At 48.4% G+C, this 26,522-nt stretch overlaps 2 protein-coding genes across 3 annotated transcripts in view; one reads left to right on the top strand and one right to left on the bottom strand.

The window, feature by feature from the left end:
• NF1 (neurofibromin 1) overlaps positions 1-26,125 on the top strand; it is a 69,328-nt gene extending 43,203 nt beyond the window's left edge. For both annotated transcript variants that reach the window (XM_065852986.2, XM_065852984.2), the window contains 22 exons: positions 5,134-5,566; positions 5,804-6,144; positions 6,809-7,011; positions 7,691-7,884; positions 8,515-8,655; positions 8,884-9,163; positions 10,207-10,421; positions 10,606-10,667; positions 10,788-10,902; positions 11,283-11,384; positions 11,601-11,741; positions 11,851-11,977; positions 12,488-12,619; positions 13,087-13,222; positions 13,990-14,147; positions 15,013-15,135; positions 15,787-15,914; positions 16,600-16,700; positions 16,979-17,121; positions 17,939-17,985; positions 18,539-18,755; positions 22,168-26,125. In XM_065852986.2, coding sequence (XP_065709058.1) covers positions 5,134-5,566; positions 5,804-6,144; positions 6,809-7,011; positions 7,691-7,884; positions 8,515-8,655; positions 8,884-9,163; positions 10,207-10,421; positions 10,606-10,667; positions 10,788-10,902; positions 11,283-11,384; positions 11,601-11,741; positions 11,851-11,977; positions 12,488-12,619; positions 13,087-13,222; positions 13,990-14,147; positions 15,013-15,135; positions 15,787-15,914; positions 16,600-16,700; positions 16,979-17,121; positions 17,939-17,985; positions 18,539-18,755; positions 22,168-22,310 — 3,682 coding nt within the window. In that variant the 3' untranslated portion in view covers positions 22,311-26,125. The remainder of the gene's footprint in view (positions 1-5,133; positions 5,567-5,803; positions 6,145-6,808; positions 7,012-7,690; positions 7,885-8,514; positions 8,656-8,883; positions 9,164-10,206; positions 10,422-10,605; positions 10,668-10,787; positions 10,903-11,282; positions 11,385-11,600; positions 11,742-11,850; positions 11,978-12,487; positions 12,620-13,086; positions 13,223-13,989; positions 14,148-15,012; positions 15,136-15,786; positions 15,915-16,599; positions 16,701-16,978; positions 17,122-17,938; positions 17,986-18,538; positions 18,756-22,167) is intronic.
• EVI2A (ecotropic viral integration site 2A) lies at positions 848-4,513 on the bottom strand. The gene is made up of 2 exons (XM_065853318.2): positions 4,240-4,513; positions 848-2,204 (listed from the first exon to the last, which is right to left on the bottom strand). Exon 2 carries the CDS (start codon positions 2,192-2,194, stop codon positions 1,454-1,456), a length of 741 nt encoding a protein of 246 aa, XP_065709390.1. The 5' UTR covers positions 2,195-2,204; positions 4,240-4,513; the 3' UTR covers positions 848-1,453.
• Positions 26,126-26,522: the final 397 nt, after the last annotated feature.

The following is a 26,522-nucleotide window of genomic DNA, read 5'->3' as shown; positions in this document are numbered from 1 at the left end:
TTCTATTTCTGTGCTGCGTTGCACCTCCTGCCTTTTAGCTCTGAGGTCTGAGTACGTGGTTCACGGCAGATTCATTGGAATTTGCCCTGTAGGCTGTTTTGGTTGGTTTGGTTTTTTCCCCATCTCCAATGAACGTACTTTCTAATGACCCCAGCTCTGGGCTGAGCTCACAGACTCCTTCCAGCTTCATCCTCCTACCACACAACCCAACTTTGACGCAGGCAGTTGCGTTTTTCTGAGGTCGGTGCTCTCTTGGCTCCGATGAGCAGCGGCTGCTCCTGCTTTGCTGCGGCTGCCCTGCCCGCCCTTCCGGGCCGGTTTGCGGGTGATGGATTGGGAGGCGAACCGAGGGCTCAGTCTCATGTCCGGGGTCTTCCCAGCTCCCGCAGCCGCCCCGTGTGCCGCAGCGTTTGCCGCAGGCGTGCCGGGTGTTCCGGGCTTTGCCACTGGGAGGTTCGACACTGGGCACCGTGGGGTGACAGATCTTCCTTAACCCCCAGCAGCTTGTGACAACCTGCTCGTGTCCTCTTAGAGTGACACAGCCCTACTGCGGTGGGACCAGACACAGGCATCTCCCCGAAATATGGGGAAGAACTGGGCTTTATGAGAATAAAGAAACGAAAAGTCGTGGGTTTTGAAGACATTTTGGGCATGTTCTCATTGGCTGTGTTAGGACAGGGTGGGGTGTGTTTCCATATGGATGTTTCCGTGATGTAAGTGTCAGAGCGCCCTTTACCGCCCCCAGCAGCTGTCACAATGTAATGTCCGTAATGCCTTGTGTAACGTTTTTGTGACATTTTGACTTAGAGAAATAGTATCACATAAAGAATTTAAAAACTGATGTTGCCAGTTTATTGGGGTTAACAAATTGAAACAGTTCTTATATTTTAACATATGATACAAACTCATCTATTCGTGCACAAAGTTGAAACACAATAAATAGGATTCAAATGTCAATCTGGTTGAAAAGCAGTGGAGCTGGTTTAAGAAGCTCTTGGTGGGAGAACCTGAGAGGGCACTTTGAGAGAGACAAGGTGTGGATCCTGAGTTGCATCCAGGTTTTGGCTGGGCTCTGCTTGTCCCACAGCAGCACCTTCTGGGCCATCGGGGACCAGGGGCCTTCCCTCTCCTCCTGCCGGTGATCTCGGAGAGCGGGCAAGCTCCCGGCCTTTGGCTTTGCCCCGTTCAGCTCCTGCTGCTGTGAGTTCCGGTCAAAGGAGTAAAACCAGTCTATTTATAAAAAATACACTATTTATAAAAAGCTGTTTAACACAATCTTATTCCCTTGTAGATCTGCAAGTTCCTACAGCGTTCTGCTGTCGTAAAAGGAAAACCCCGCAGATCTGAATTTAGTTTTCCTGTGTCACCGTTTGTATTGCTACTTGAAAACTAAGATTTTGCCTCATGTTAATGATGTCAAAAAGGCAAAGGCGGGGTTTTACCCGTGGGTGAATTAAATCTCAACTACAAAATTGGCTAAAATGGGCTTGTGTGACTTTGGTTCTTTGTTTTCCTGCTCGTTATCTGTTTCTTTCGTGAGCTTCTCAGAAGTTTCGTCTTGGGTTTTCCTTTGGCCGGCAGCGTCTCTCCCCGCTATTAACTCCTGCATGACCAGCTCGGCCCCGGCCGCCTCCCTCGGCGTGCGCTGCCACGTTCCTGCCGTAGTTGGCCATAAGCTGTTGGTGGCCACGATATCCCCGTTGCTCCGGGGCCTGCGCTTTCCTTGCACGGTTTTTTTGAGGTGTGACATTTTGTTTGCTGTTACAACCATCGACAGAAATAAGAAGGTGCAGATGAGCACAAGTGCTGCTATTATAATGAAGCAAACGAGGATAAGAGACTTGTTGTCTTCGCATGTTTCTTTGCCCGTCCCCCCGGGTTCGCTGCGGTTCCACGGTCCCGCGGTGGCGGACGCGGCTCCGGCGCCCGGGGCGGGTGATGGGGGCTGCGGGGTGCTTGTCTGCGCCTCCACTCTGCTCGTGTTGTTGTTGAAACTGATGCTTAGAGGAGAATTTGTGTTGGCCGGTGTTGCGCTCTGGCTTCCACTTAGATTTTGGCTGATGGGATTCCAGGTTCCACGTGTGGCGCTCGGATAATCGGTGTGGTTTGCGCTTGCGGGCAGACACAGAGAGAAGATTATCATGGCAGGGAAGGCAAAGTGTGGTTCACTGCGTCTCTTCGTCTTCATCTTCATATTTAGTCACCTGCAGAAACACAAATCGTGGTGTGTGTTTAGCAAATGCTTGTTTGTAGAGCTTTGAATTGATTTCTCAGAGAATGGGAGGATGGAAAAATAGATGTAACTTGACCTCATTTTTAGTGGATGTAGGAGGAGGAGTTCAAGTACTTGGGATTCTGCAAGAAGAGGTTGTCTCAAACTCCTGACAGTTTGAGGTTTATAGGGAATGTATGAAGATGAAAAAGGAACATGGAGCAAAGAGAAGAAGGAAAGTGCTTCCTGTCGGCGGCGCGGGCTCTGCGGGTTCCTCCTCTTTGAAGCTGCCCGCGCTCCAGCCCGGGTTCATCGCTTCTGCTTTTACACAGAAACGAGAAACCGTGCAGAGTTTACAAATTACTGCTTTGTACTTTCCCGTGCTCCCCTGACTGTGGGACGGCGACCGCGCTTGTGGAGGTGATCGAGTGAAGAGCTTTAGTCTGAAATGTTCCGTGAGTGACAGCAGTAACTCATTTTAATTGTTTATGTGTCTTAGCACGGCTCTCTGCGCTATTTCAGAAATGCCCAGGAAAGTCTTTGTTCTCTCTTTTTTCTGATTTTTGATACAGAAGGTTATTTATCACAGATGTGCTTCTCACACATTGTTCTCACAAACGTGCTACAGATTGTGACACTTTCTTTAAAACACCGCAGAGAATTGAGCCAACGATCTTACCATTGGTGTGTTCTGTTTCACATCTGTCTATTCCAGTTTGTATCTGTTGTGTGTGTCCGGAGGGCAGGACACTGATCGTTAGGTCAGTCCGAGACCATCACCTCCCAGTGGTGGAGCCCGGTCCCGTCCTGCCCCGTCCTGCCCCGTCCTGCCCCGTCCTGCCCCGTCCTGCCCCGTCCTGCCCCGTCCTGCCCCGTCCTGCCCCGTCCTGCCCCGTCCTGTCCCGTCCCGTCCCGTCCCGTTGCTGCTGCCTCCACCCCTCGTGGTTCTTTTCCCCCCCCTTGTCCACTTTCACCTGGCACTGTTAGCAGACAATCTGTTCCCTCTGGGGGAACACTCCATGTAGTTCAGATGTAAGTACTGTAGAGAATGACCCAAAGTAACTGCTATTTTATAAATACGTATGTTCTTGAAGCTATTCCCCAGACAACGTTCACTTCTATCGTAGTCAAAAGTTAGCGTGCCCACCAAAGAACTTCATAGATTCACTCCCGAAAATGAGAGGGGCGAACTTGTCTGTCTGGCAGAACCCGAAGGGTTTTCTCCAGAAGGGAAGGGCTGATGTGATCGGGACAGACCGCGGGTCTCTCCTTAGGTGGCAAAGGAGCAGCAGAAGATACACGTGTCTTTTACTTTGCAGTGCACCTAAAGTTAAGCTCCATTCTGAGATTGATCCTTCTTGTTAAGTTTGAACAGAAACTGCAGTTCTAGCTCGGTGTGGTGCAGGTTGCCTGGGGGCTGCCTTGTCCCGTACTTTAGAACGGAAAAAGGCAAAACCAGCAAAGCCTTTTCTTGGAAGCGAAAGAGCGTTTCACACGGAGCGTCTGCGTGACACGCGGGGCTGGGCGCCTGTGCTGAGCCGCCTGTGCGGCACGGATCCAGCCCAGCGCGCCGCTGGTGCCTGGAGCCGCCGTCCTGCCGCCTCCCGCCACGGCCGCAGCAAGTCCGGCGGCAGTCGGGGTGTTCTGGGCCAGATGTGCTTTTCTTAAACAAACTGATGTTGTTACGGCCTTTGCTAAAGATCAGGAGAGCAAAGGAACCGGTCAGAGAGCTGCGCTGTTTCTCTTTAGCTGGAGCCTTTGTGCCCAGGGGTCGCTGGGTTCAGGTGCCCAGCAGGGTCAGCACAGCGCAGCCACCCCTGTCCCCTTAATTCTTTGGAGTCTGGTTAGGAATAACATTTAATATTACTAAAAAGTTATATCGGCTTCATTAATGCAGATGGAGAGAATATATTTACTATTTTTGAGATACTTGAACATCTTCAAGAATACTTCTGTATATCATTTTCTACAGAATCTAAGAAACTTTGAAGTGGAACTTAGAATAGGAGAGGAAAGTGCGTACTCACCTTGCCGAGATGTAGTCAAGAGAAGTTTGGCGTTTCAGATATTTAGTCCTTTAAAAATAAAATTTCTTCGTGCGTGTATTTGCTCGCAGGATTCAAACGGCCATTACCGTGGGCATAGATTGAGACAATGCTGGTATTTGTAAAGTAAATCTGTAACTGAAATGGTACGTCAAACCGCAGAGATGACACGCTTCCGTTCCGCACCAACTGCACCATGACACGTTAGAGGGGGAAAAACACCGACGTGCCCAAATTAGCTCCCAGAGCAACAGGAAGTAACGCAGGGAAAGAACCACCAGTCTCTTGGGCAGCCCCGTGTCTGCGCTCCGGCGCCGATCTCAGCCGTGCTGGGCTCCAGCGCCCCGCACGCCTCGCCGGGCAGCGGCCCCTGCGCTTCCCAGAGCCCCTGTTTGCCTTGGGAGAGCTGAGTTAATGCCAGCTCGACACAGCAACAGCATCCAAAATCCCTTCGGTGTTCACCAGCCGCTGCTGAGTTTGGTTTGTTGTTCATGCTTCCCGGTAGATTTTTGTTTGCTGTGCTGGTTCTGGAGACTTGGTGTGGGCAGGTGTGCTGTCCAGTCTCGTCAAGTTCAGAGGAGGATTAGACGAGAACAAACGGTTCTTAATATTTGTGTATTATCTGAATGTTTCTCTAGAAAGAGCTTTTTAGTGGGCAGATCCCCCGTAGAGCTCAGGGGCCTGGCCGTTCTGAGAAGCGCTCCGAGTGCTGCAGCGTATAGCAAACCAAGTGTGAGACCCTCTGGAAAAGTAGGTTTGTGGATACGCAGTCTTAATTCGGGCTTCTGGAAGAAATGTGCAATAATCCACCGCTCAGATGTTTGTAACCTGGGTCTAAAAAGCAATCCCCACAGTGTCTGTCTGGTGTCCTTGCAGGTTCAAGACCGGTCAGATCAACGGAGACCTGTTGATATACCACGTGCTGCTGACTCTGAAGCCATACTATGCAAAGCCATACGAAATCGTGGTGGACCTCACACACGCTGGCCCCAGTAATCGCTTTAAAACAGACTTTCTGTCGAAATGGTTTGTAGTTTTTCCAGGCTTTGCTTATGAAAATGTCTCGGCAGTTTTTATTTATAACTGTAACTCTTGGGTCAGAGAATACACCAAATACCATGAAAGGCTCTTGACAGGTTTGAAAGGCAGCAAAAGGCTTATTTTCATAGACTCTCCAGGGAAACTGGCAGAGCACATCGAACATGACCAGCAGAAGCTCCCAGCGGCGACCTTGGCGTTGGAGGAGGACTTGAAAGTGTTTCACAATGCTCTCAAACTGGCTCATAAAGACACCAAGGTTTCTATCAAGGTGAGTCCTCCTGACGCTGCTCCTAGTGACTTGTTACGTTTTCATAAGGATTTGAATATGGTTCTATTGTCTTTTAATTCTCCTCTCCTGTCTTGAGGAGAAATCACAGCTTGCTAGTTTGCCCCTTCAGGAAGAACAACATTTCCTACGTTTATCTCTATGAAATCAAAAGTGTCAGACTTTTCTCTTTGTACTGTTAACAAAAGGTGGTGAACCTCCTTCTGTTCTCTTCCTAAGGTTGGGTCGACAGCTGTGCAGGTGACGTCAGCAGAACGAACGAGAGTCCTGGGACAAACAGTGTTTCTAAACGATATATACTACGCCTCCGAAATTGAGGAAATCTGTCTGGTCGACGAGAACCAGTTCACCCTGACCATCGCCAACCAAGGCACGCCGCTCACCTTCATGCACCAGGAGTGCGAAGCCATCGTCCGGTCCATCATCCACATCCGCACGCGGTGGGAGCTGTCGCAGCCCGACTCCATCCCCCAGCACACCAAGATCCGGCCCAAGGACGTGCCCGGGACGCTGCTCAACATCGCGCTGCTCAACCTGGGCAGCTCGGACCCCAGTCTGCGGTACCGATCTTTGCAATTAGCGTCGGCTTCGGTCAGAAACCTGAATCCTCTCCAAGGTTTTCTTAGTGTTAGCAAATCTCTCTTGAATAAAACGTTTTTGCTCTCACCACAACTCCACAAATGTTCTTTTTAGTATAAAGAAAGATTGGGTTTTGTGTAGATGACGAAGGGCATACGCACCGTTGGGGTAACTGAAGGCGTACAGGAAGCCTGATTTCTCTTTATCAGGAGAAATGCTGATGCTTAGCAATAACTGTTCATTAGGTACCTCTGATTTTCATGGTTTGATACCGTGGGAGCTGTGCCCCTCGGAGCGGTTCCTCCCAGCAGCGCAGCTGCACGTGGGATATTTAGAATTCCCTGGAACTGGAGGCGTTTCTGACAAGTCCAGCCCAAGGTCCTTCAGACGTGCTCTTTAGGCTCATCAGAAATTGTGTAGAGCAGGTGGAGAAGCCATTTCCTTCATTTCTCCAAGGCAAATGTTGTTGTCTCTGAACCTCAACTGGTGCAGGGGAAAAGTTCAGGATTTAAATGTAATCTCATATAGCAGCATTAATTTGGTGTTTAAAATGTCAGTACTACCGCTGCGATGCCTTGATGTAACGCATATATTTTTAAATGTACAAGAAAACTATTACAAGTCACGTTGTTTGCTTTGTTACAGGTCTGCTGCCTATAATCTTCTATGTGCCTTAACCTGTACCTTTAATTTAAAGATTGAGGGCCAGTTACTGGAAACTTCAGGTCTCTGCATTCCTGCCAACAACACCCTATTTATTGTATCAATTAGTAAGACTCTTGCAGCTAACGAACCGCACCTTACCTTGGAGTTCTTGGAAGAGTGTATTTCGGGATTCAGCAAATCCAGTAAGTAGCACTGGTATTGCTCGTGCTAACCATGAATTTGACGAGATTAAAGTTGATCGCTGTCTAGCTTAGTCAATTCAGCCTCCTCGTGTTACTAAGTCACAATAAATTTAAACTGCAAATGCTTCTTAGGGCTGTTTTAGCTGTTCTCAAGATTATCCGTTTATGCGTGTTTCTTAGTAATGAAGTTGTGTAACACTCGGAAGGAGCAGTGTCACAAACTGGAACGGCACCTGCTGGAGCAAACACGGCACTTTGCACGTGCACTTATTCTTTTCAGATTGATTGTATCTCTCAGTTGTAAATCTGGTTGTGTTGCACTGCTGCTGTCAGCCTGTTTTTCCAGGTGTAACACAGCTCTGACTTTGCTGTTGGGAGCTGTTTAGAATGCGTTCTCAAGATGAAAGAGGAATTAGTTACCTTTGGTAGTCCTGCCCAGCAGCCGAATGCACAGCTGGTAGTGTCCCAGCTGGTGATGAGATCGGAAAGCGGCCCCGTGTCCCGGGCAGGCGCCGCAGCGCTCCCGCTGCCCGGTGGAACACGGCTCTCCTGCAGCTCTCCCGGGTGGCAGTAATCCTTGTAGACGATAAAACCAAAAGGAAAAGTGCTCGCAAATAATCATTTACATATAACCAGAGAGCAGTGCTGGTTCCGTGTCACAAAGTGACTTCTATTTCAGGTATTGAACTGAAGCACCTGTGTCTGGAGTACATGACCCCCTGGCTCTCCAACCTGGTCCGGTTCTGTAAGCACAACGACGATGCCAAGCGCCAGCGAGTCACCGCCATTCTCGATAAGCTTATAACAATGACAATAAATGAAAAACAGATGTATCCTTCCATTCAGGCGAAGATATGGGGAAGCCTTGGACAGGTACCAATCCTGCGAAATTTGTTGCATTTTGGTTATAAGCAGATTACGAAGTTTTTAACCACTTAAATGTTAGTGCAGAGCAATAAAATGGATCTTGCCACGACCTCAGTGCGTTAGCTGTATGGAGAGTGGTGCACAAGTCCTTCTGAAGCTTCCATTCTCTAAAATACTCCATAAAATCATTAATGAGCTCTGGCTTTTAGGAGCTGTGTTCCTGGTAGCCGTGTTCATGCGTGGCTGGTGCTCTGAGCAATTCAACAGATGAGATCTCGCTTATTTTCTTGGATGCAGGTTTCTTCCTCCACTTCAAATCCAGTTTCTTCTTGTTAGGTTCAGAATTTTATGAACACTTTAAAATGGCAAATAAAATAAATATAATACAAACTAAATTATCGTTTCTCCACAGTTCTGAAGCACTTAGATCTGGAGCAAAACCTGATGGAATTCAGCTTTACACTTCTAGAGTTTACATTAGGCTTTTTTCCAGATAAGAGCACTGAAACCAATGCTTCCATTTGTCGCAGTTATGCATCTCCACCTAAAAAAGTGAAAGGTTGCTTATTTAGAAGGTGTTTTACTGTGGAAAATAAAGTTAATCTGACCGATAAGAGCCCCTTTTGTCTCCAACAGATAACGGATCTCCTGGATGTGGTGCTGGACAGCTTCATCAAAACCAGCGCCACGGGGGGCTTGGGGTCCATCAAGGCGGAGGTGATGGCAGACACGGCTGTAGCGCTCGCCTCTGGAAACGTCAAGTTGGTTTCGAGCAAAGTGAGTTCCCTCTTTGCCTGGATTGTCTTTTATGTAATGATTTCAACTGCTATAATGATGTGGCACTGAGATGCTCTCTGGCAACTCGGTACAGGCAATAATGCGAAAAACACGATAAAATAGGTTCCAAGCAACAGAATCATTGTAATGTTAAATTGTAATGGTTTTTACTGGATTGTTGAGCTCTGCTCTTCAGCTCAGTGACACACGTGGTTGCTCTGTTCTCAGGTGATCGGCAGGATGTGTAAAATCATCGACAAGACGTGTCTGTCTCCGACGCCGACGCTGGAGCAGCACCTGATGTGGGACGACATCGCCATCCTGGCGCGGTACATGCTCATGCTCTCCTTCAACAACTCCCTGGACGTGGCGGCCCACCTCCCGTACCTGTTCCACGTCGTGACCCTGCTGGTGGCCACGGGTCCCCTTTCTCTTCGAGCTTCCACTCACGGTCTCGTCATCAACATCATCCATTCCCTTTGCACTTGTTCGCAGCTTCACTTTAGTGGTAAGGTGGTTTCAGATTTTCGATGAAGCCGATTGCTCCTTAGTTTGTCTGATCAATCCTTGGGTTGTCTTTCTCTCTTTAAACTGTCCTGAGAGTTTGAAAATACCATGTTGTAGTTCAGCTTGTGTGCAAATCAGGATGAGAATATGATCTACACTAAGTGAGTGTGGAATTAAAAATTAGTGTCAGGTTTAGAGCAGGTGCATAATGTAAATCGTTTGTGTAACGGGTTCTAGAAAAAGGGAAGAAAGTACCAGTAAGTTCCTGTAATGCAGAGAAAGGAGAAGATGCGTCTGTGCTAAAACTGGCAGATGTGCATCTTTCGAATGGTTGCATGATATAGTAACAAAAATATCAATTACATAAGGGAATTGTGAAACTGTACTGCTAAAACAGGGATTTTTCATACTGCTGTATTTTAGGAGTCCTAAAAATACTTGGTATTAGCTAATATGCATCTGTCGCCTCTTACCACAGAAGTGGAGATAAACCCAGGCTGGATTTTGTGCAGAAAAAAAAAGTTTATGTAATCTTGTCCTTATATTTTTAAGTATCTGAAAGCTCACGTTGCATCTATATATATTGACAGTGTGTGAATGCACACACGTATATATGAAGAGAAGCTTTGCTTTGATGCAGAGCGAGGCGAGCCTTTCTGTTCAAAGAGGAATTTGAAGAACGCTGAAATGACACGGGAGTTCCGAACTGTAACAATACCCTGTGTCAGTACCAGGGCTGTGGTTTCCCCTGCTCCGAGCGGCTCTGTCGTGTCGGGCAGGGGCCTGCAGAACCACCTTCAAACGAGCTTCTCCTCCCTGTTTCAGAGCCCACCCTCCTGGTGCTGGCTCAACAGCCTGTGCGACAGGCTGTGACTTTTGGGGCACTCTCTGGGAAAAGCAGCGAAAAAAAGGTGTTGGAATGTGCCAAGTGACACATAGGATGCTCATCTGCTTCTGGATTTGTGGGAGGGTGAGCCTAAGAGTGTTGAAAATACTAGTTGGATTTCAGTGGTTTGTATTTAATATGTAATCATTTTTCAACAGAGGAGACCAAGCAAGTTTTAAGGCTGAGCTTGACTGAGTTCTCTCTGCCCAAATTTTACTTGCTGTTTGGAATCAGCAAAGTGAAGTCGGCCGCGGTCATAGCGTTCCGCTCCAGCTACCGCGACAGGTCCTTCTCCCCGGGCTCCTACGAAAGGGAGACTTTTGCGCTGACCTCGCTGGAAACCGTCACCGAGGCGCTGCTGGAGATCATGGAGGTACGAGGGAAACGGCCCGGCTTGGCCCTTGTACGGGCAAGCAGCGCAGTGAGACGGGTCTCCCACCAGGGGCTGGAATTAATAGTGACGTAGCTGACTTCTGAGAACTGAACTACCTGCATGTTCTGAACTTTCAAAAGCCTTTTTTTAATGTAACGTATTCAAACAATGTAATTCTTTTTAGGCTTGTATGAGGGATATTCCGACGTGCAAGTGGCTGGACCAGTGGACTGAACTAGCTCAAAAGTATGTTGTAGATCTCAAACCACAACCCCTGCCTGCCTGGGGGTACACTTAGAACTCTAAGCCTCTCGATACCCAGCCTGTTGAGTGTGTGTGTGTTTGATACACTCTGTTTCCTTACAGGTTTGCATTCCAATATAACCCATCGCTGCAGCCGAGAGCCCTTGTTGTCTTTGGCTGTATAAGTAAACGTGTGTCTCATGGACAAATAAAACAAATAATCCGAATTCTTAGCAAGGTAATGTTTTCTAAAGACAGTTTCATTCCATAGCAAGTAAACCGTGTGCAAAATGTGTTTCCCTTAAGCATTTGGAGTTTTGTGGACATAAACTTTAAGTGAAGAGCATCTGAACTGTGAAAGAACTCCCCTCTAATTCTGGCGCCCTGTCCTGCACCCTTAGTTTTTACCGCCCGCTGTGCAGTTGCCTTCAGCAATTCCTGTATCCCTTCTCTCTAGATCTCCATTTGTGAAAGTCCTTGGGAACTGGTTTAAAATGAGCTCAAACTTCGTAAAATAATTGAGAGCAACAATTGTGGTTTAGAGCTTTGATCTTATTTTTACAAAGCAAAATATCGTTATGGTTGTATCTTTAATTACTTTTTTTTCCCCACAAAAAGGGACTCGAGAGCTGTTTGAAAGGCCCTGATAATTACAACAGCCAAGTTCTAATAGAAGCTACGGTTATAGCCCTCACCAAGCTGCAGCCTCTTCTTAACAAGGTAAACTACTGGATTTTTGGCGTAAACAGAGAACCTAGTTCATAAATGAAAATTATGACGATGGGTACAATCTCGAAAATATAAGTAAGTGTTGTGGTAGGTGAAGTTCATGCTTGGCTGCTGTGACTCAGGCCCAGGTGCTGCGGGCGGGAGGTGGGTCGGACGTGTGGGGGGCCATGGGGCTGCTGGCCGGTTCAGCCCCGCTGTGCCCCGCAGGACTCCCCGCTGCACAGGGCCCTGTTCTGGGTGGCCATGGCCGTGCTGCAGCTCGACGAGGTGAACTTGTACTCGGCGGGCACCGCGCTGCTGGAGCAGAACCTGCACACCCTGGACAGCCTGCGAGTCTTCAACGACAAGGTGAGCGAACCCTCAGAAAATCACTGCTTTGTCACTTTTTAAAAAACACTTGAGATGTGATGAGTAAGTTTCAACGAGGCACTCGTGTGTTTTGTTTTTTCCGGGTCAGAGCCCAGAAGAGGTGTTCATGGAGATCAGGAGACCCCTCGAGTGGCACTGCAAGCAGATGGATCATTTTGTTGGGTTGAATTTCAACTCCAACTTTAACTTTGCGCTAGTGGGACACCTCCTGAAAGGTGAGGATACAGATTGCTGTTCGTTTTAGATACAGAAATAAAAACAAGTCCAAGGACGAAGGGGAAAAAATAGGTGGTGGATTTCAAGTCACTTGGATTACAGAGCAGATACAGAATTCAGAGCTCTTTGGCCAGAGCACTTGGCCGGGTTTCCCATGTCGGAGCTGTCCCAGGCGCTGCGGCTCCGTCTGCTGCAGCGCTCGCTGCTTCCCCGGGAGCGCTGGCTCTGTGCGTTGCCCTGTCCCCAGCCTTGCGGCTTCTTTTGGGAGGGAGATTTGTGAGATAATAGGTGTAGCCACAGGCATTTGAAATCATATGGTTTTGTGGGAAGGGACAGAAAAAACCAGCCTTGAACGTGCCGTTTCTGTTAGCATGTGCTTCCGTACTGTTTACATGAAGTTTCCTGGGAACATGCTGAAAAATATTTATAAATATTTGAAAAATGTTAATGCTACATAAGTATGCACTAAAATTCAATACAATATTTGGTTTCTTAACCTCGTTTCTTAGGGTACAGGCATCCTTCTCCCACCACTGTAGCAAGAACAGTACGGATTTTGCACACACTACTGGCTCTGGTTAACAAACACAGGAACTGTGACAAGTTCGAGGTGAACACCCAGAGCGTGGCTTACCTGGCAGGTAACATGGAGCAAACCCTCGTTAAGGAAAAGGAATGGATTCTGTGGGAATTGTGATGGGTTTGGGTTGACACAATTGTACCAACGTAAGGGAAAGCTGTGAGTGGGGATGGGCAGGAGTCAGGGGGCTGGGGACCCGGGTTACGGCTCCTCGTGCACCGAGGGCTGCCCGGGCGGCTGAAGGTGCTTCAGGGAGGCTGAACGTTCCTTCGAACATTCGGATTTCATGGGCTCTAAAGACAGAAATTGTGACCGTGTGAGAGCAATTGTTTAGATTGTGTAGTTCTAACCGGATGGGGAATAGAATTCTTCAATGACCTACTTTAATCTGTACAGCTCAGAAGGGTGTGATTACATCTCAGTGGTCATCTTTATACTGACTGAAAAATGACACGGATGGAATTTTGCTTGCGTTCTTCCGTGTGTCCAACTGTGGAAAGCTCACGTTAGCTTGCTTTGAATTTTTAGCTCTGCTGACAGTGTCTGAGGAAGTTCGAAGCCGCTGCAGCCTAAAACATAGGAAGTCCCTGTTGTTGACAGACGTTTCAATGGAAAATGTTCCTATGGATACGTATCCCATACATCACAGTGACACTAGCTATAGGTTGGTTGTCTGACTTTTAGATGTCATCCAAAGTTCAATGTCTATTTGCTGTAGTAAGTTATCTAAAGGTAACTGTGGGATATTGCAAACTGAACCCTGTTTCATGAAGCGAAGGTGAAGTTCTCTTATTAGTTCCAGACCAATATGCTGCTGATACTGAGATGTCGTGACCCAGAGTCACAGAGAAATCTGGGTACCACCTTCCTGTAGATCTAATGTTGAGATCGGTAAAGCCATTTCAGAACTTAGCTGCTCTGAGGTTCTTATTTTAGAAGGAAGTTTAGTTTGTGCTTTTAAGAGCTTGTAGTAAGTATGTATGTATGTAAGCATGTACGAAGTAATCACTTGATCCATGTCATTGGAAAATCTTGACACCCTGCAGCCTGTGTATGAGCTGCCCTGAAGCTAAGCTGAGAGATCGACCCAGAAGTGCCATCGGGAACCAGTTTCTGAACTCAGAATCTCCTTTTAGCATCCAGCATTATTAAATATCTTACATCTTGCCTCATAGGCTGATTTGTTTGTGTTCTTTTCATTGCTTTACTTTGTATCTCTTGATCACTGCATTCATATCAGATTGTTAGTTATCTCTGCCTCAGACATTTTTGCAAGCAAAGTGATTGCTGTTTCTTAATATGTATTTTTGGGAGATTAAGCTGCTAGGAAAGATGGTTTTACATGAGGATAGTATGGCTAGTTAAAAAGTATATGCCTAAATGTGCACAGTCTTAAAGGTTTTTCTTCATTGGATTTCTCTGCGCTTTCAGGACACTAAAGGAAAACCAACCCTGGTCATCCCCGAAGGGCTCGGACAGACACCTGGCCGCCAGCTACCCCACCGTGGGACAGATAAGCCCTCGCACCCGGAAATCCATGAGTTTGGATATGGGGCAGCCCTCCCAAGCAAACACTAAAAAGCTGCTAGGTTATTAAAAAACTCATTTCCTAATTTATTTACAGAATGCCTCAGGAAGTGTTACTGCAGAAAAAGGACTTGTGTGTATCCTGACTTTAAGTGCTGACTCCTGATGCAGAGGAATATATGCAGTTTCTACAAAATACAAATTGGAGAACACTGTGCAGTTAACTTGGTTCTTGATCACAAAGTGGGGGAAGCAGAAGTGACACAGGAAATGTGTGTGCTGAAGGAGAGGGAAAACAGGGGGGAAAGAAGAAGATATTCCAGATACTGAAGAGTGGTAGTGCCAGTTTTCTGCCACCAGCCTGAATACCTGAGCTTAGCAACCGCATCCACTGCTCTGTCTGGTGCTGGGAGAGATGGTCCCAAAACATCTCAGATGTTTTGGAAGCAATCTGATTTTGATTCATGGCTTCTCAGTGCATTGTGTTTACAAGCAAAGTCTTGATATCAGAGAAACGAGATGAGTTCCTCTGCATAGCGGCTGCTGCCCCTTTTACGTTGGATGGTGCATGTGGAGACGAGGGGCGTTTCTTTCATTACGATCCTGTTCCTGCTTCCTTTTCAGTAATCACATTTGGCATGTTAATTGGCTGTGATGTGGTGACCAGGAACCATAGCATGCCCACAGCTTACGTATCTGAGTAACTCACACGCTCTGCTCATATGTATCGTGAAGCATTTTGGAAACTGTGATGGAGAGCGGCATGGTGTGATCGTATTTTCTCTGCCATCCCTGAAAATGGTGGAAATGTCCCCAGATTCCTATCAATACATTGCGGATAGGAGAATAGCTTGGCCAGAAAATCAGAAATAGTTAGAATATGGTTTTAGGTTTAATGTTTTTAATTGCATGATAAATTGTTTTTAGGTACAAGGAAAAGTTTTGACCATTTGATATCGGACACAAAGGCTCCTAAAAGGCAAGACATGGAATCTGGAATCACAACGCCTCCCAAAATGAGGAGAGTAGCCGAAAATGATTATGAAATGGGTGAGAAACAGGACTAACATTTTAAGAATAATACTAGTTATAATTACTTTGTATGTATATACAAAGGATTATTTCTAAATTCAGTGTTTATTTGTCTAGGTTACTACAAGGTAAGGGAGAAACATCTTTCTTAGCAGTGGTTTCTGGAGCACAGGCTTCATGTCACTGGCAACTGAGGGTTGAATTGGAGTTGCTCAGTTTGCAGATGCAGAGTAAGGGGCAGCTGTAAAGTCCTGCACACGGGGTGAAATGACAGCCCAGTTTGGCTCTGGAGGAGTTGAGCCCCAGCTGCAGATTCCTGCGGGAGCTGGGACGGGAGCCGGTGCCTCGAATGCCTCTCTTCATCTTCCCACTCTGCTTCCTCCGCCCACCCCAATTGCAATGCAAGACCAGGGCTCTGTGGGCCCCAGGACCTGCCACCCTGGGCCTGTGTTGGCCTCCAGGAAATTGGGGTGATCGTTCGCCATCGGTAACGTCCCGTGTGGTGGGGCAGCCCTGCCGGGAGGGCAGCGGAGCTGTTGCTTTTACACGTGATGAAAAGGCTGGTGACCTCTGGAGTTTGCAGATGACTGAGTTTGTGGCGCAAGAGCTAATTCTGTTTTGCTTTGGGTTGGTTTTGCTTTGGATGAGTTGCTCTCTTTTGTCTGGCAGAAACCCAGAGAATATCACCGCAGCAACACCCGCATCTTCGAAAAGTTTCTGTGTCGGAGTCGAACGTCCTCCTGGATGAAGAAGTTCTGACTGACCCCAAAATCCAGGCCCTGCTGCTCACGGTTCTGGTAAGCTCGCTCCCCTCTGCTGCCTGCTGTTCTCTGCTGGTTTTATCTTCCGAAGCAGCGTACGTGTTCTTGCAGCGTTTCTGAATTCACACGACCAGAGTCACTGGGGTGTGCAAGTCTGTTCTTTCGTTGCTGTTCTTCAGACTTTCTAGGAACCACTTACAGAAGTTATTGAAACGCTCTCTGAGAGCAAATACTGAATTTCCATTATTCCGTGTTGTTTTGTAGAACATGTCCAACAATTGTCCCTTTATCCTGGCAGATTTTTATCACAAACTAATGTTATATAATAAAGGGATGTGAATATATGATACTTTAAAACTTAAGAAGTGAAATTTGTTGGAATCCCAGCGTAATTGAGTTTAAGAATGATTAGCTGGTAAATAGGTACAGTGTGCTAGTGCTTTCTTCAGACGTACCAGTACAGGTACCGTCCCTGGTCATCCAGAACCTCAGTTGCCACTTTTGTCAAAAACTGACTGGCTACGTTTTTTGCCAAAACAGAAGCTGTTACCAACTGGTTTAATTGTTTCCCATATGCACATAAAATAACTTGATTCCCTGGCCACAGAGGGCATAAATTAATCATCTGTAGTGCTGCTTTCTGCTATTGAGAAACCTTCCCAGCCTTAAGTCCAAGAGCAGCAAAGCCTGTAAGTGCTGCAGTACGGCTCGTTCTCCGCAGGCCACGCTGGTGAAGTACACCACGGACGAGTTCGACCAGCGCATCCTCTACGAGTACCTGGCGGAGGCCAGCGTCGTCTTCCCAAAGGTCTTTCCTGTTGTGTAAGTACCTGCAGCTCTGGAGGTGGCGACTCTGGCCCTTCCTTCCAAAGGGCTCTGGACCAGCACAGCTGGAACGTGCTTTAGTGGGCTGGATTGTTAGTACAGTGTTTTGGGAGTGCTGCTCATCACAAGCATCCTCACTGAACATACACAGTTGGTTTGTACTTCTCAGATCACTGAGGTTTTGAAAATCCCACGTTAACCGCTGTTTGCTGAAGTTGGTTGGGAACTGCAGGTTTATTTAATGACCAAAAATAAGCCACTTCTCTTTTCTTCAGGCATAATTTATTGGATTCCAAGATCAATACCCTTCTGTCACTGTGCCAGGATCCAAATCTGTTGAATCCAATTCACGGGATCGTTCAGAGTGTTGTCTACCATGAGGAGTCTCCACCCCAGTACCAGACTTCTTACCTACAGAGTAAATATTCTTCCATTTTTTAAAAAGTGCTGTATTTTAAGTTCTATTTACTACTGAAGATGTTTCAGAATTGTTGCAGCCCTAGTGGAACAGTCGATCTTGTGTGGAACCTCTCCAACTTCAGAGATCCTAGTAAAAATAGAGAGTTTGCGTATTAAAACCCTGCTGCCGTGAACACCCGAGTGGCTCGCTGCAGGTGTGCACCAGATGTTGAAAGTGTTACACCATGTAGTAAAAAGAACTTGAAAGTCAGTGTTCTGTTTCCTCTCACCGATTTAAAGAAACAGAAACTGCGGATGATGGTGGTAAATGATGAGTTTTAAGTTAACCTTGTAAGTCGGGGGTTGGTTTAATTCTTGGTAAGTTCCATGGAGAACCGTCTGCGTTTGAGTGCCCAAGCTCACTGTCACGTCACACTTGGACACCTAAATCCTGGGTATTTGTTTATGGTCCTTAATCAAGAGCTTTCCAGGAAGATCCGTAAGGAACAGCTGGCAGTTGATAAAACCTTCAATGGTGACATAATTTTTAAAAAGAGATGTGTATCCAAACGCTAAATTCACCTTATAAAATACCATCAAGAATTTCTTTGATGACAGTTCTGAAATGTTGAGGTTTTTACAACTTACATATTTCGTTACAAACCAGAATGCCTTAATTCCATCCTATAAATGGTTTGGACGACATTGAGTGTTGCATCTGCAAACGCAAACGTTCGTTTCCCCCAAAGCGGGTCCGGCGATGCCGCGTGTGTGCTCCCCACGCGTGCTGCTGGTTCAGCCTGTGCCCTGGTGCTAACACCCACTTCTTGTTTTAGGTTTTGGATTTAACGGGTTATGGAGGTTTGCTGGCCCGTTTTCCAAGGTAAGACCAGTACATTAGAGATAATTCATGAGTGTTTGCCTTCATATTCTGTATAAAGCACATTGGTGCTCCAGGAAAGCTGCAGATAATGACAAGTCATAGAGCCGATGTGACGCAGCGAGGTCGAACGATGGCGGGGGGGCAGGAGCAGCCGGTGTGGAAATGCGCGTTTTTCCGGCTGCTGCTCGGGGCCGTGAGCGAGCGCTGGGTTTGGTGCGAGCACCCTGCAGCGTCAGGGGTTAAATCAGTAAGAGCCATCGTTCCATAAGGACAGATGCGGTGTTACAACAGAACAAATGAATGGAGCCCTGGCCGTCCGTGCCGAGCGGAGCGGCGTTTGGCGTGGGGTGAAGTTACACCTACGAGCGGTCTGTGGGTGCGTTTAGACTCATCTGGAAAAGAGCACACATCAGTTTGTACAGATGCTCACATCAAATACTTTTTAGAACTTACAGGCCAAAGCAGCGTGGTATTAGAGCAGTTCTGGAGCAAAGCTCGTAGTGACAGTAAAGTAGAAAGAAAACAACCTGTTTTTTTCCCTCCTCACCCCCAGCAAACACAAATCCCGGACTACGCTGAGCTCATAGTGAAGTTTCTGGACGCCTTGATCAACACGTATCTGCCTGGAATCGATGAGGAAGCCAGCGAGGAGTCCCTCCTGACGCCCACGTCCCCGTACCCGCCGGCCGTGCAGAGCCAGCTCAGCATCACCGCCAACCTCAACCTCTCCAACTCCATGACCTCGCTCGCAACGTCCCAGCACTCCCCAGGTCAGGAGCTGCTCGGGCACCGCACGGGGCCGGGAAATGGGTGGAATTTACTGGGTTTGTAGCCAAACTCGGCTTCGTTGTCTCTTCAAGTGTGTTTATGTGTCAAACTTCATTGCATTCTCAAGTCAAGTGAATATTACACTGTTTACTGAGCTCTTACACCGGGATTTCAGCACAAAACCTCTCTCCCATGTCCTCGCAAATGAAGGGAATAGCACAGAGCAAACAGCAGCTGCATCTTAATCTGGAACACATACAGCGCCCTTTAGGGCTGGTGCTCGTGCAGGCAGCGTCACTCGGAGGTCCTGCTCTCCCTTGAGGACAAATCAGTATTTGTGCAGATAGGTATGGAATACGGGCTCAGCTCAGACTGCTGCGTTGCCAGAAACATGCTGATGATAAAGTGAAGGCAGTCAAGAAAGAAACAGTCATCAAAGGCAGTAAATGGATAAAACACTAAGTTCCTTCTGGCTCGAGGAGAGGGGATTACAGGGAGATGCAGAGGTTAAATTTGACAGCACAGGTTTTCAGGGTGAAAAACGAAAAACCAATTGGCCTTTGTTGGTGTTTCCAGGTCGTATGAAACAGCCTGGAGTGATCGCTGCTGTATGAGAGCCTGTGCTTGCTGCTTAAGCGCTATTTTCGCACCATCTCTTACTATTTCTGAGTGTTGTGCCTATTTCCGTGAGCAGTCTCTCTTCATTCTGGTGATGTGAACAGAGACGTGGGGTTTGATCAGCGACCTCCAGCTCAAGCTGTGGACCAGGTCACAACATGGGCCTTTTCATTCTGCTCCTCCATCCCATGCTCATTGCACTGCTCCACTGTAATGAATGTGCCATTTCCCCAGTTCAAACCGTTCTGTTAACCCGTGCAACTCTGCATGAAAGGCGCTTTGCTTGTCGGGCGGTTCGGGTGTATGCAAGGCGCACGCTGGTCGCTGCAGACCCGCGCTGAGCGCTCCGCCCTCGGCGCTGGAGGGGCGATGGCGCCGGCCTCGCGGCTCAGCTCGCCCTGCACGGGCAGCGCTGAGGGACACGCGGTCTGCCCGGAGAAACACAGCGCTGGGGAAAATCAGAGACTGGGAAGGCTGGGCCACAGCATTTACTGAAACAGCAGCTGTGCGGCTGAAAAGGGATGCAGCTCTATCACTCACTCTGATCGAGAACTGCTGAACACCAAGATCAAGTGTTTGGCAGCACTGAGTGAGTTCACATTGAGTTAAAGACACAGTTTCGGACAAGTGAGCTTTTATTACTGTTACAAATACATGAAAAGTTCTTTACTTGCATCTGGAAGCAGCGAGGCGAGATCATTGTTACGAACGTTTTGTCTGTTGTCATCTCTGCTCCTTTCCCCTTGTCGTGGACATTATTCACTGACGTTTTCTCTTTCATTCTGTCTGTGAAGCTTCTCTGCCTTGCTCTAAATCTGCAATTTTCATGCAGCTCTCTCATCCAGGTACACTATTTCATCCTATTTGCACGAAATCCTGCTTGGTCTGCTTTAGGGTTGGGCTCGTGGCATGAGAGGTGGTTTTACTGATCCTTCTGACATAGGAACGGCTGCAGTGTAAGCACTAAACTGTTGCTTTTCTTGTGTGATGCTGGGAGTAGCTGGTGATGGAGGAGACAGAGTCACGTCATTAAGAATAAGATCGATTTGGTAATAGAGAAGTGGCTGCTCAGTACGTGAAATACTCTGCTGCAGGTATTAAGCTAAAATGAAGAACTATTTGATGTGAGCTCCTTAGGTTCACTGGAAGTCAGTGTAACTTCAGTTACACACCAACAGAAACCAGGCACGGGTTCTTTGTGCTGAATCGCAGCAGACAGGAGCTCCCCGTGGGGGCTCAGCACCGCCTGGGTTCCGTTTCTGCCTGGGGAAAGCAGCAGCGGCTGCGGGAGGTTCCCGTCGGGCCGGCTCCCGCTGTCCGGCAGCGTGTTTGAGGGACACCCGCGGGCAGCACCGCTGGGGCTGGGCCCGGCCTGTACGGGCGAGGTGGGCGGCGAATTCCTCGTTCCCGCTGATGCCAATGAGAATCAGCTGCTTAGAGGAGTGAGAGGTAACTATAGGAGACCTCATTTATAGTAATAGAATTTTGTTCTAACCTTTTTATTCACTGTCAGAGATGCTGGTGCTTGTTGCTGCTTGTACTTGAGCCTCTCCCATAAAAGCACCTTCCTGCTCTTCGTGCCAGCGCTGCACACGTGCTGCTGGTGCTGCCAGTGCTGCTGAACACGTGCCAAACACACTCATGGTGTTGCAGAAAGAATGTGGCAGCTACACGGAGATATTGCTACAGGAATGAGTAACTCACGTCAGCTTCAAAGTAATAGTTGATTGGAAGCATGTCCGCATTAGACACAAGACTCAGCTTTTGCATCTTCAGGTCACGGGCTGTGTCCAAAGCTGTTGGAGCACCAGCTCGGCACCCGAGGCTTTCCTGCTCTGTCAGCATGAGGTTCAATAAGCCGCTCATTTTTGAGGTTGGTTTGATGTGTTTGTTAGTGAGAGTCACCCAGTCCTGCAGAGAGCCAGAGAACATCCAGAGCTGCTCCGCACAGCGTGTGCGCGGGGCTCCGGAGCCCGGCGGGTTCATCGGCTGCTCCACGAGCCGCCTGCCGCCTGTGCTGGGGCTGAGCGCACACAACGGCAGTTTCTGTGGAGCTTCCCCGACCCGCCTGTTCTCCACGTGTCTCCTGTTAATGCCCTGCTTAGAAAACTCTTTCTTTAATTGTCCCTGTTATTGTTGATTCCTTGTTTTTTGACCCTCAGTTTGCCAGGGTTTAAATCATTGTAGTTGGTGTCTACACTTTGACGCTGAACTTTGGAAGTGAATAACTGCATCGCTTCCATTGCTGCTGGGCACAATCAGCCAGCGGAGCCTCCCGTTCCCCTGGCAGTGGGACCGAGTCCTCCAAACACTGATTTGTACGTCATGTACTTCTGCCAATCTTTATTCATGAGCTGAGATGCAGCATTGGGGAGAATGTAGGTATTTGAATGCTCACGAATCTTCTCTGGTAGCAAGAATCAGGCTCTACCATTGCAGCAGCAATGTGCACGATCCAAAACGAACCTTCCACCCTGTGCAGTTCCCCCGGTTAATGGCAGTTGGTGATTTTTGGCGGAGGAAGCGCCTGGATTTGAGAGTCTGTCAGTTCTTCCTCCTGGAGGACGCAAAACCCAGGAGACTTGAGTCAAATGCTTCTGTTTGCTCGGTCTTCCCAGAACTGGAGTGGGAAGAGGCTTTGTGGCCTGGAGGGCTTTGGCGTGCTGCTTTCGGTGGGTCGGGCACCGGTGCGAGTGCGCTGTGACGGGGGAGCCGTCGGAGCCGAGCGGTGTCGGCAGAACGCGCCGTTCTGCGCCTGCCGAGCTCCGGGTTCACTCGGCCCTTGTGTTTCCCCAGGGATCGACAAGGAGAACGTGGAGCTCTCGCCCACCGCCGGGCACGCCAACAGCGGGAGGATGCGCCACGGCTCCGCCAGCCAGGTGCAGAAGCAGCGGAGCGCCGGCAGCTTCAAGCGACACAGCATCAAAAAGATCGTGTGACTATTCCTTTCTTTCTGTTGTTTGGAAACTGCCCGGCACGCGCGGGCGCCCGCGGGGCCCTCCGCCGGTTCTGATGCTGCACTTAACTTCTAAAGTTCCCATCATGTCAGCCCTGTTGCCAGATGATCAACTCTCGAAACATTGCTTGAATTTTAATGCCTTCATTTCCTTTCTTGTGTTTTCGATCTAAGCCAGTGTTTCAGAACCACGTGTGTAGCTCCTGGCCTGCGTCGCCGCGGGCGCGGAGTCCCCAGCGCTGCAGAACCGGCTCGTGTCCGCACACAAAAGCCATTCCTGTCGACAGCGCTGCTTGCTCTGTTCCCTGCCTTGTTTGTGTCTCTCTAAGGGAAAGCACTTGTCCTTCCTCTGTTTGCACACTTCGCAAGGTAGAGGCTTTATGAGCCAGGGGAAGTTACTTAATCCTGGTTTTAATTCAAACCTGTAACATTTTTAGCTGTGGACTTTTTTTTACCATACTTAAACTTACGATAGCCACAGTACAATAAGCTTAACCAGAAGCGGTGGATTAGATTTTATTTCTGGTAATTAGCAATAAATTTGAGAAGACCAAGAGGCTGCACGAGCCCCGTTCATTGCCCAGCCCCTGTAGCTTCACGTGCTCGGACTGAATATGGACCAGACTGGATGAACTGGCTTTTTTCCAAAGCTGTAATTTAACTGCACTAAGAAAGGTCGTATAGTGGGAAGAAAATCACCGAGAACTGACCATTACGCTCTCGTTGTAGCAGTGTTGAAAATGTATTGCTCTCTCCCATTTAGCACAGGCTTCGGTTTTGCCGTTCCCCTCAGCAGCACGTCGAGGGGCTCCGGCAGAGCCGGGACGGAAACCGATAGAGCTCCAGCACCGGGAGCGCGTTGGGCAAAGCTGCTGTTGTGCTGCCCGCGCCGTGACGTAGGAACGGTCACGTTGGCTTAAGGTACACGAATTTAAACATAACTGACGCTGTGACAAACGCAGGTCACGTCCGAGTGCTCGCAGTGCGACTCCTGTGTCGGGACTGCAGGGGCTGGGGCTGCGGAGGTCGGTGCTCGGGGTCACACAAACCGGAGCCGCAGCGACCCTCCTGTGTCACACGGGAACCAGCGGGAAGAGGCTGTCGAGGACAAACAGTATATCCACTACCTAAAATAAAACCCTCTAGTGCAATTTTGTCAGTGGCTTTCAGTAAATCAAACTCCACAGCTAAATGATTAGAGAATGGTACAATTTAGTGTTCAGACTTTATTGATATAGCACATAACTCACATGTATCCACACAGTAACAATGTAACATTTATGTAAATAAAAATACCTTTATTGTATTGATTCATAAAATAACAATTTCTTTAATTTGTTTACAGTCCTGGAAAAACTATGAACACAAACTTAATATGCAAATAGTTTGCCAAAACAAGAGGAGAACTTAGAGTTAGCGGTCTTGAAATAGATCCCTTGGGAAATACGAAGACTCGTGCAATTCCCCAAATGTTTTAGCTGCCGATGGTAGTGGAGCCGCAATGGAGCCGCAGTGGAGCTGCAGTTGGAGCTGCAATGGAGCCGCGGTGGAGCTGCGGTGGAGCCGCGGTTCTGAGCAGCCCGAGCTGTGCAGGTGAGGCCACGGCGGCGTCGCTGCCCGCGGCCCCCGCTGGCGCTGAACCGAGCGAGCCGCAGCCCTTTCCGTTGCGCTGCAGACGATGAATTGCAGCAGCCTGGAGACTCGTAGGGCAGAACCTCTTGTAAAGGTAATTTGCTGTTAGAAAATCCAGCTTTCTGTTGCTTCTCCTATGAGCAGATTTCCTTTAAACAGAAATAGGATTCCAGATGAACTACGGAGTCAGTTTTGTTTGGAATGGGTGCATTTGAGAGTAACTCTGTCAAGATTTTGCATTGCCTATATGAAAAGTGTCCCTAAATTAGAATGAATGCATTTTTTTAAATACTTATTATGGGAAATCAAATGGACAGTGATTCAGAATTACTTTCTATGTGGGAACCAGAACTGCTCCCGGCTCCCCGCCCCAGCTGAAAAATCCTGCTATGTTCATCAAGTCAGTCGAGCAAATGCAATTGGTTCTGTTTTGCGGGCGGAGGGGGAGCCGTGCCGCGTTTCGGGGTGTGCTCCGGGGAGAGGACGCGAAGGGTCTCAGAGCAGGGGTGGCAAACGCGGGGCAGCGGGGGCTGGATTTGGCTGTGATCACAGTCAATGGCCGAGGTTTAATGTGGGATCCCGTGCACCCCAATCCACAGTAGGCTTCTCCAGCCCAGCAGCTGGGGAGCTCGAGCTTGGAGCAAGGGGGGAACACGACCCTTCTTCAACAATTAAACTTCTGTTGGTGATTAGTTGTTCAGTGCCTTACTGTCACTTCCAGCGCTCAGCCCGCCCCCTCCAACAGCCATCGCTGTCACTTTGCCTTTTCCTCCCTCCCGTTTCTTCTCTCCTGTCGTGATGTTCCCCCTCTGCTCCGCTGGTTCTCGGGTGCTCGGGGTCCCCTCGCCGGCGCTGCGGGTGCCGGTGGAGCCGGCTCCGAGTCCCAACCGCAGCCGCTGCGCTCGGGGTGCCCGGCAACGAAGCCCGCGTTCCAAACAAACCTGACTCCGACCCGCGGACCACGCGCCCCCGTCGCGGGGCGGCGCGCTTGGCGCCCCTCTTCTTCCGAACGCGCTCCCCATGGCGCGCTGACCGCAGCGCAGTGCGGGAACGGTGATGAACGCTTTGTTTGTGTTTGTATTTTCCCTGACTTAAAGATAACTCAGTAGTATTTGAATAGTGCATAACCTGTTAATTGCGCCGATGTTTCTGCTTTAATGTGCATGAAGTTTCCAGAACAGGGAGCGTGTCACACGGAGCTGTGGGGCGTCCCAGGGCTGCTCCCGACCGGCCTGTAGGTTTTAGGGCTTTTTCTGTTTCATTCTAAGGGTAGTTTTTTCCAAATGTAATGAAGCACGTCTCATTGTTATGCAACAAACTTACCACAAAGTCACTTTTAGTGTTGGTCCCACCATTTTTTTTAATGCAGTATATTCACCTGTAAATAGTTTTTGTGTAAAATTTGACAGAAAAGTATATTTACTACACTGTAAATACATGTGACAATATATTGTATTATTTTGCTTTTTTGTAAAGCAGTTAGTTGCTGTATATGTATAACATACAAATTTGATTATTCCAGTGTTAGTAACGGTTAACTCCTACTACTCCTCCTGCTGTTGTGTTCCGCCATTTACAGAAAGCTGTGTACTATAAACTTACACTGTGTATGATCTCTCACTATTTCCATTTGGGCCTCAACTTTGAAAACGTTTCCTGGATCTACAATCCCGTTCATGGTGTAAGCAAGCGTGCGCCAGGCGGCGAGAGCCCGGCCGGCGCGGCCGCGGTCGGTGCTGTAGGTAACACGGTAGGAACCGGCTTCAGATAACTGTTGTTCGCCCCTTTCCCCTCATGTATGTACTTGCCCTTTTTTTTTGAAGTAAAATGTAAATTGAACCTGCTCCCCGTTGTCCGGAGGTCATTGGCTGTGCGGGGGGCGCGGGGAGCGCTGGGACGCGGGGCGACCCCGTGGGGACGGCAGCACCGGGGTGGAACCCAGGGCCCCGTTTGTCCCGAACGGCGCTTCCGTGGGTGCGATGAGCACAGCTCCAGGTACCGGCCAATCCGCGGGTCTGTGGGTGACGGCCAAATTCAGACAGGATAAAGTCCGGTGTCATGGATTTCACGTCACTTCAATACGATGACCATAATTATTTTTTTTTAATGTAAATTTGCTATTTTAATAAAACAGCTGCTTGGTCTTTAAAGAACACTTCAATATAATTTGTCTATTTGAGCTTTTCTAGCTTAGAACCTTCAAGTTTCAACTGTCAGGCAACTCTGTGACAATGAATCACATCTATTTTTCTTTTAGGGGAATATATTACTTTCCTATTAAAAATGTGTAAGTACTTATATACTGGCTTTGTGAATTGTAAAAGCACATAAAAACACGTTAAAGCGGGACTGCATTGACTTCTGAGACATTGTATTGTTCCTGCACACTAAACACAGCACTGGGCCTGCTCCGTGCGGACAGACAGCCGGGCTGTGGACAGACAGCCGGGCTGTGGACAGACAGCCTGACAGAGCAGGTCCCGCCCTGCAGGGACTGCAGGAACGGCGGAGCCGCGGGTCCGGAATGGTTCAGGTTTAGGAGCACATTTCCTTCCCTTAGAGG

Source organism: Patagioenas fasciata, chromosome 19 (genome assembly GCF_037038585.1).
Source record: "Patagioenas fasciata isolate bPatFas1 chromosome 19, bPatFas1.hap1, whole genome shotgun sequence".
NCBI lineage: Eukaryota > Metazoa > Chordata > Aves > Columbiformes > Columbidae > Patagioenas > Patagioenas fasciata.
Note: the sequence above shows the minus strand (reverse complement) of the source record. Positions and strands in the feature narration are given on the sequence as shown.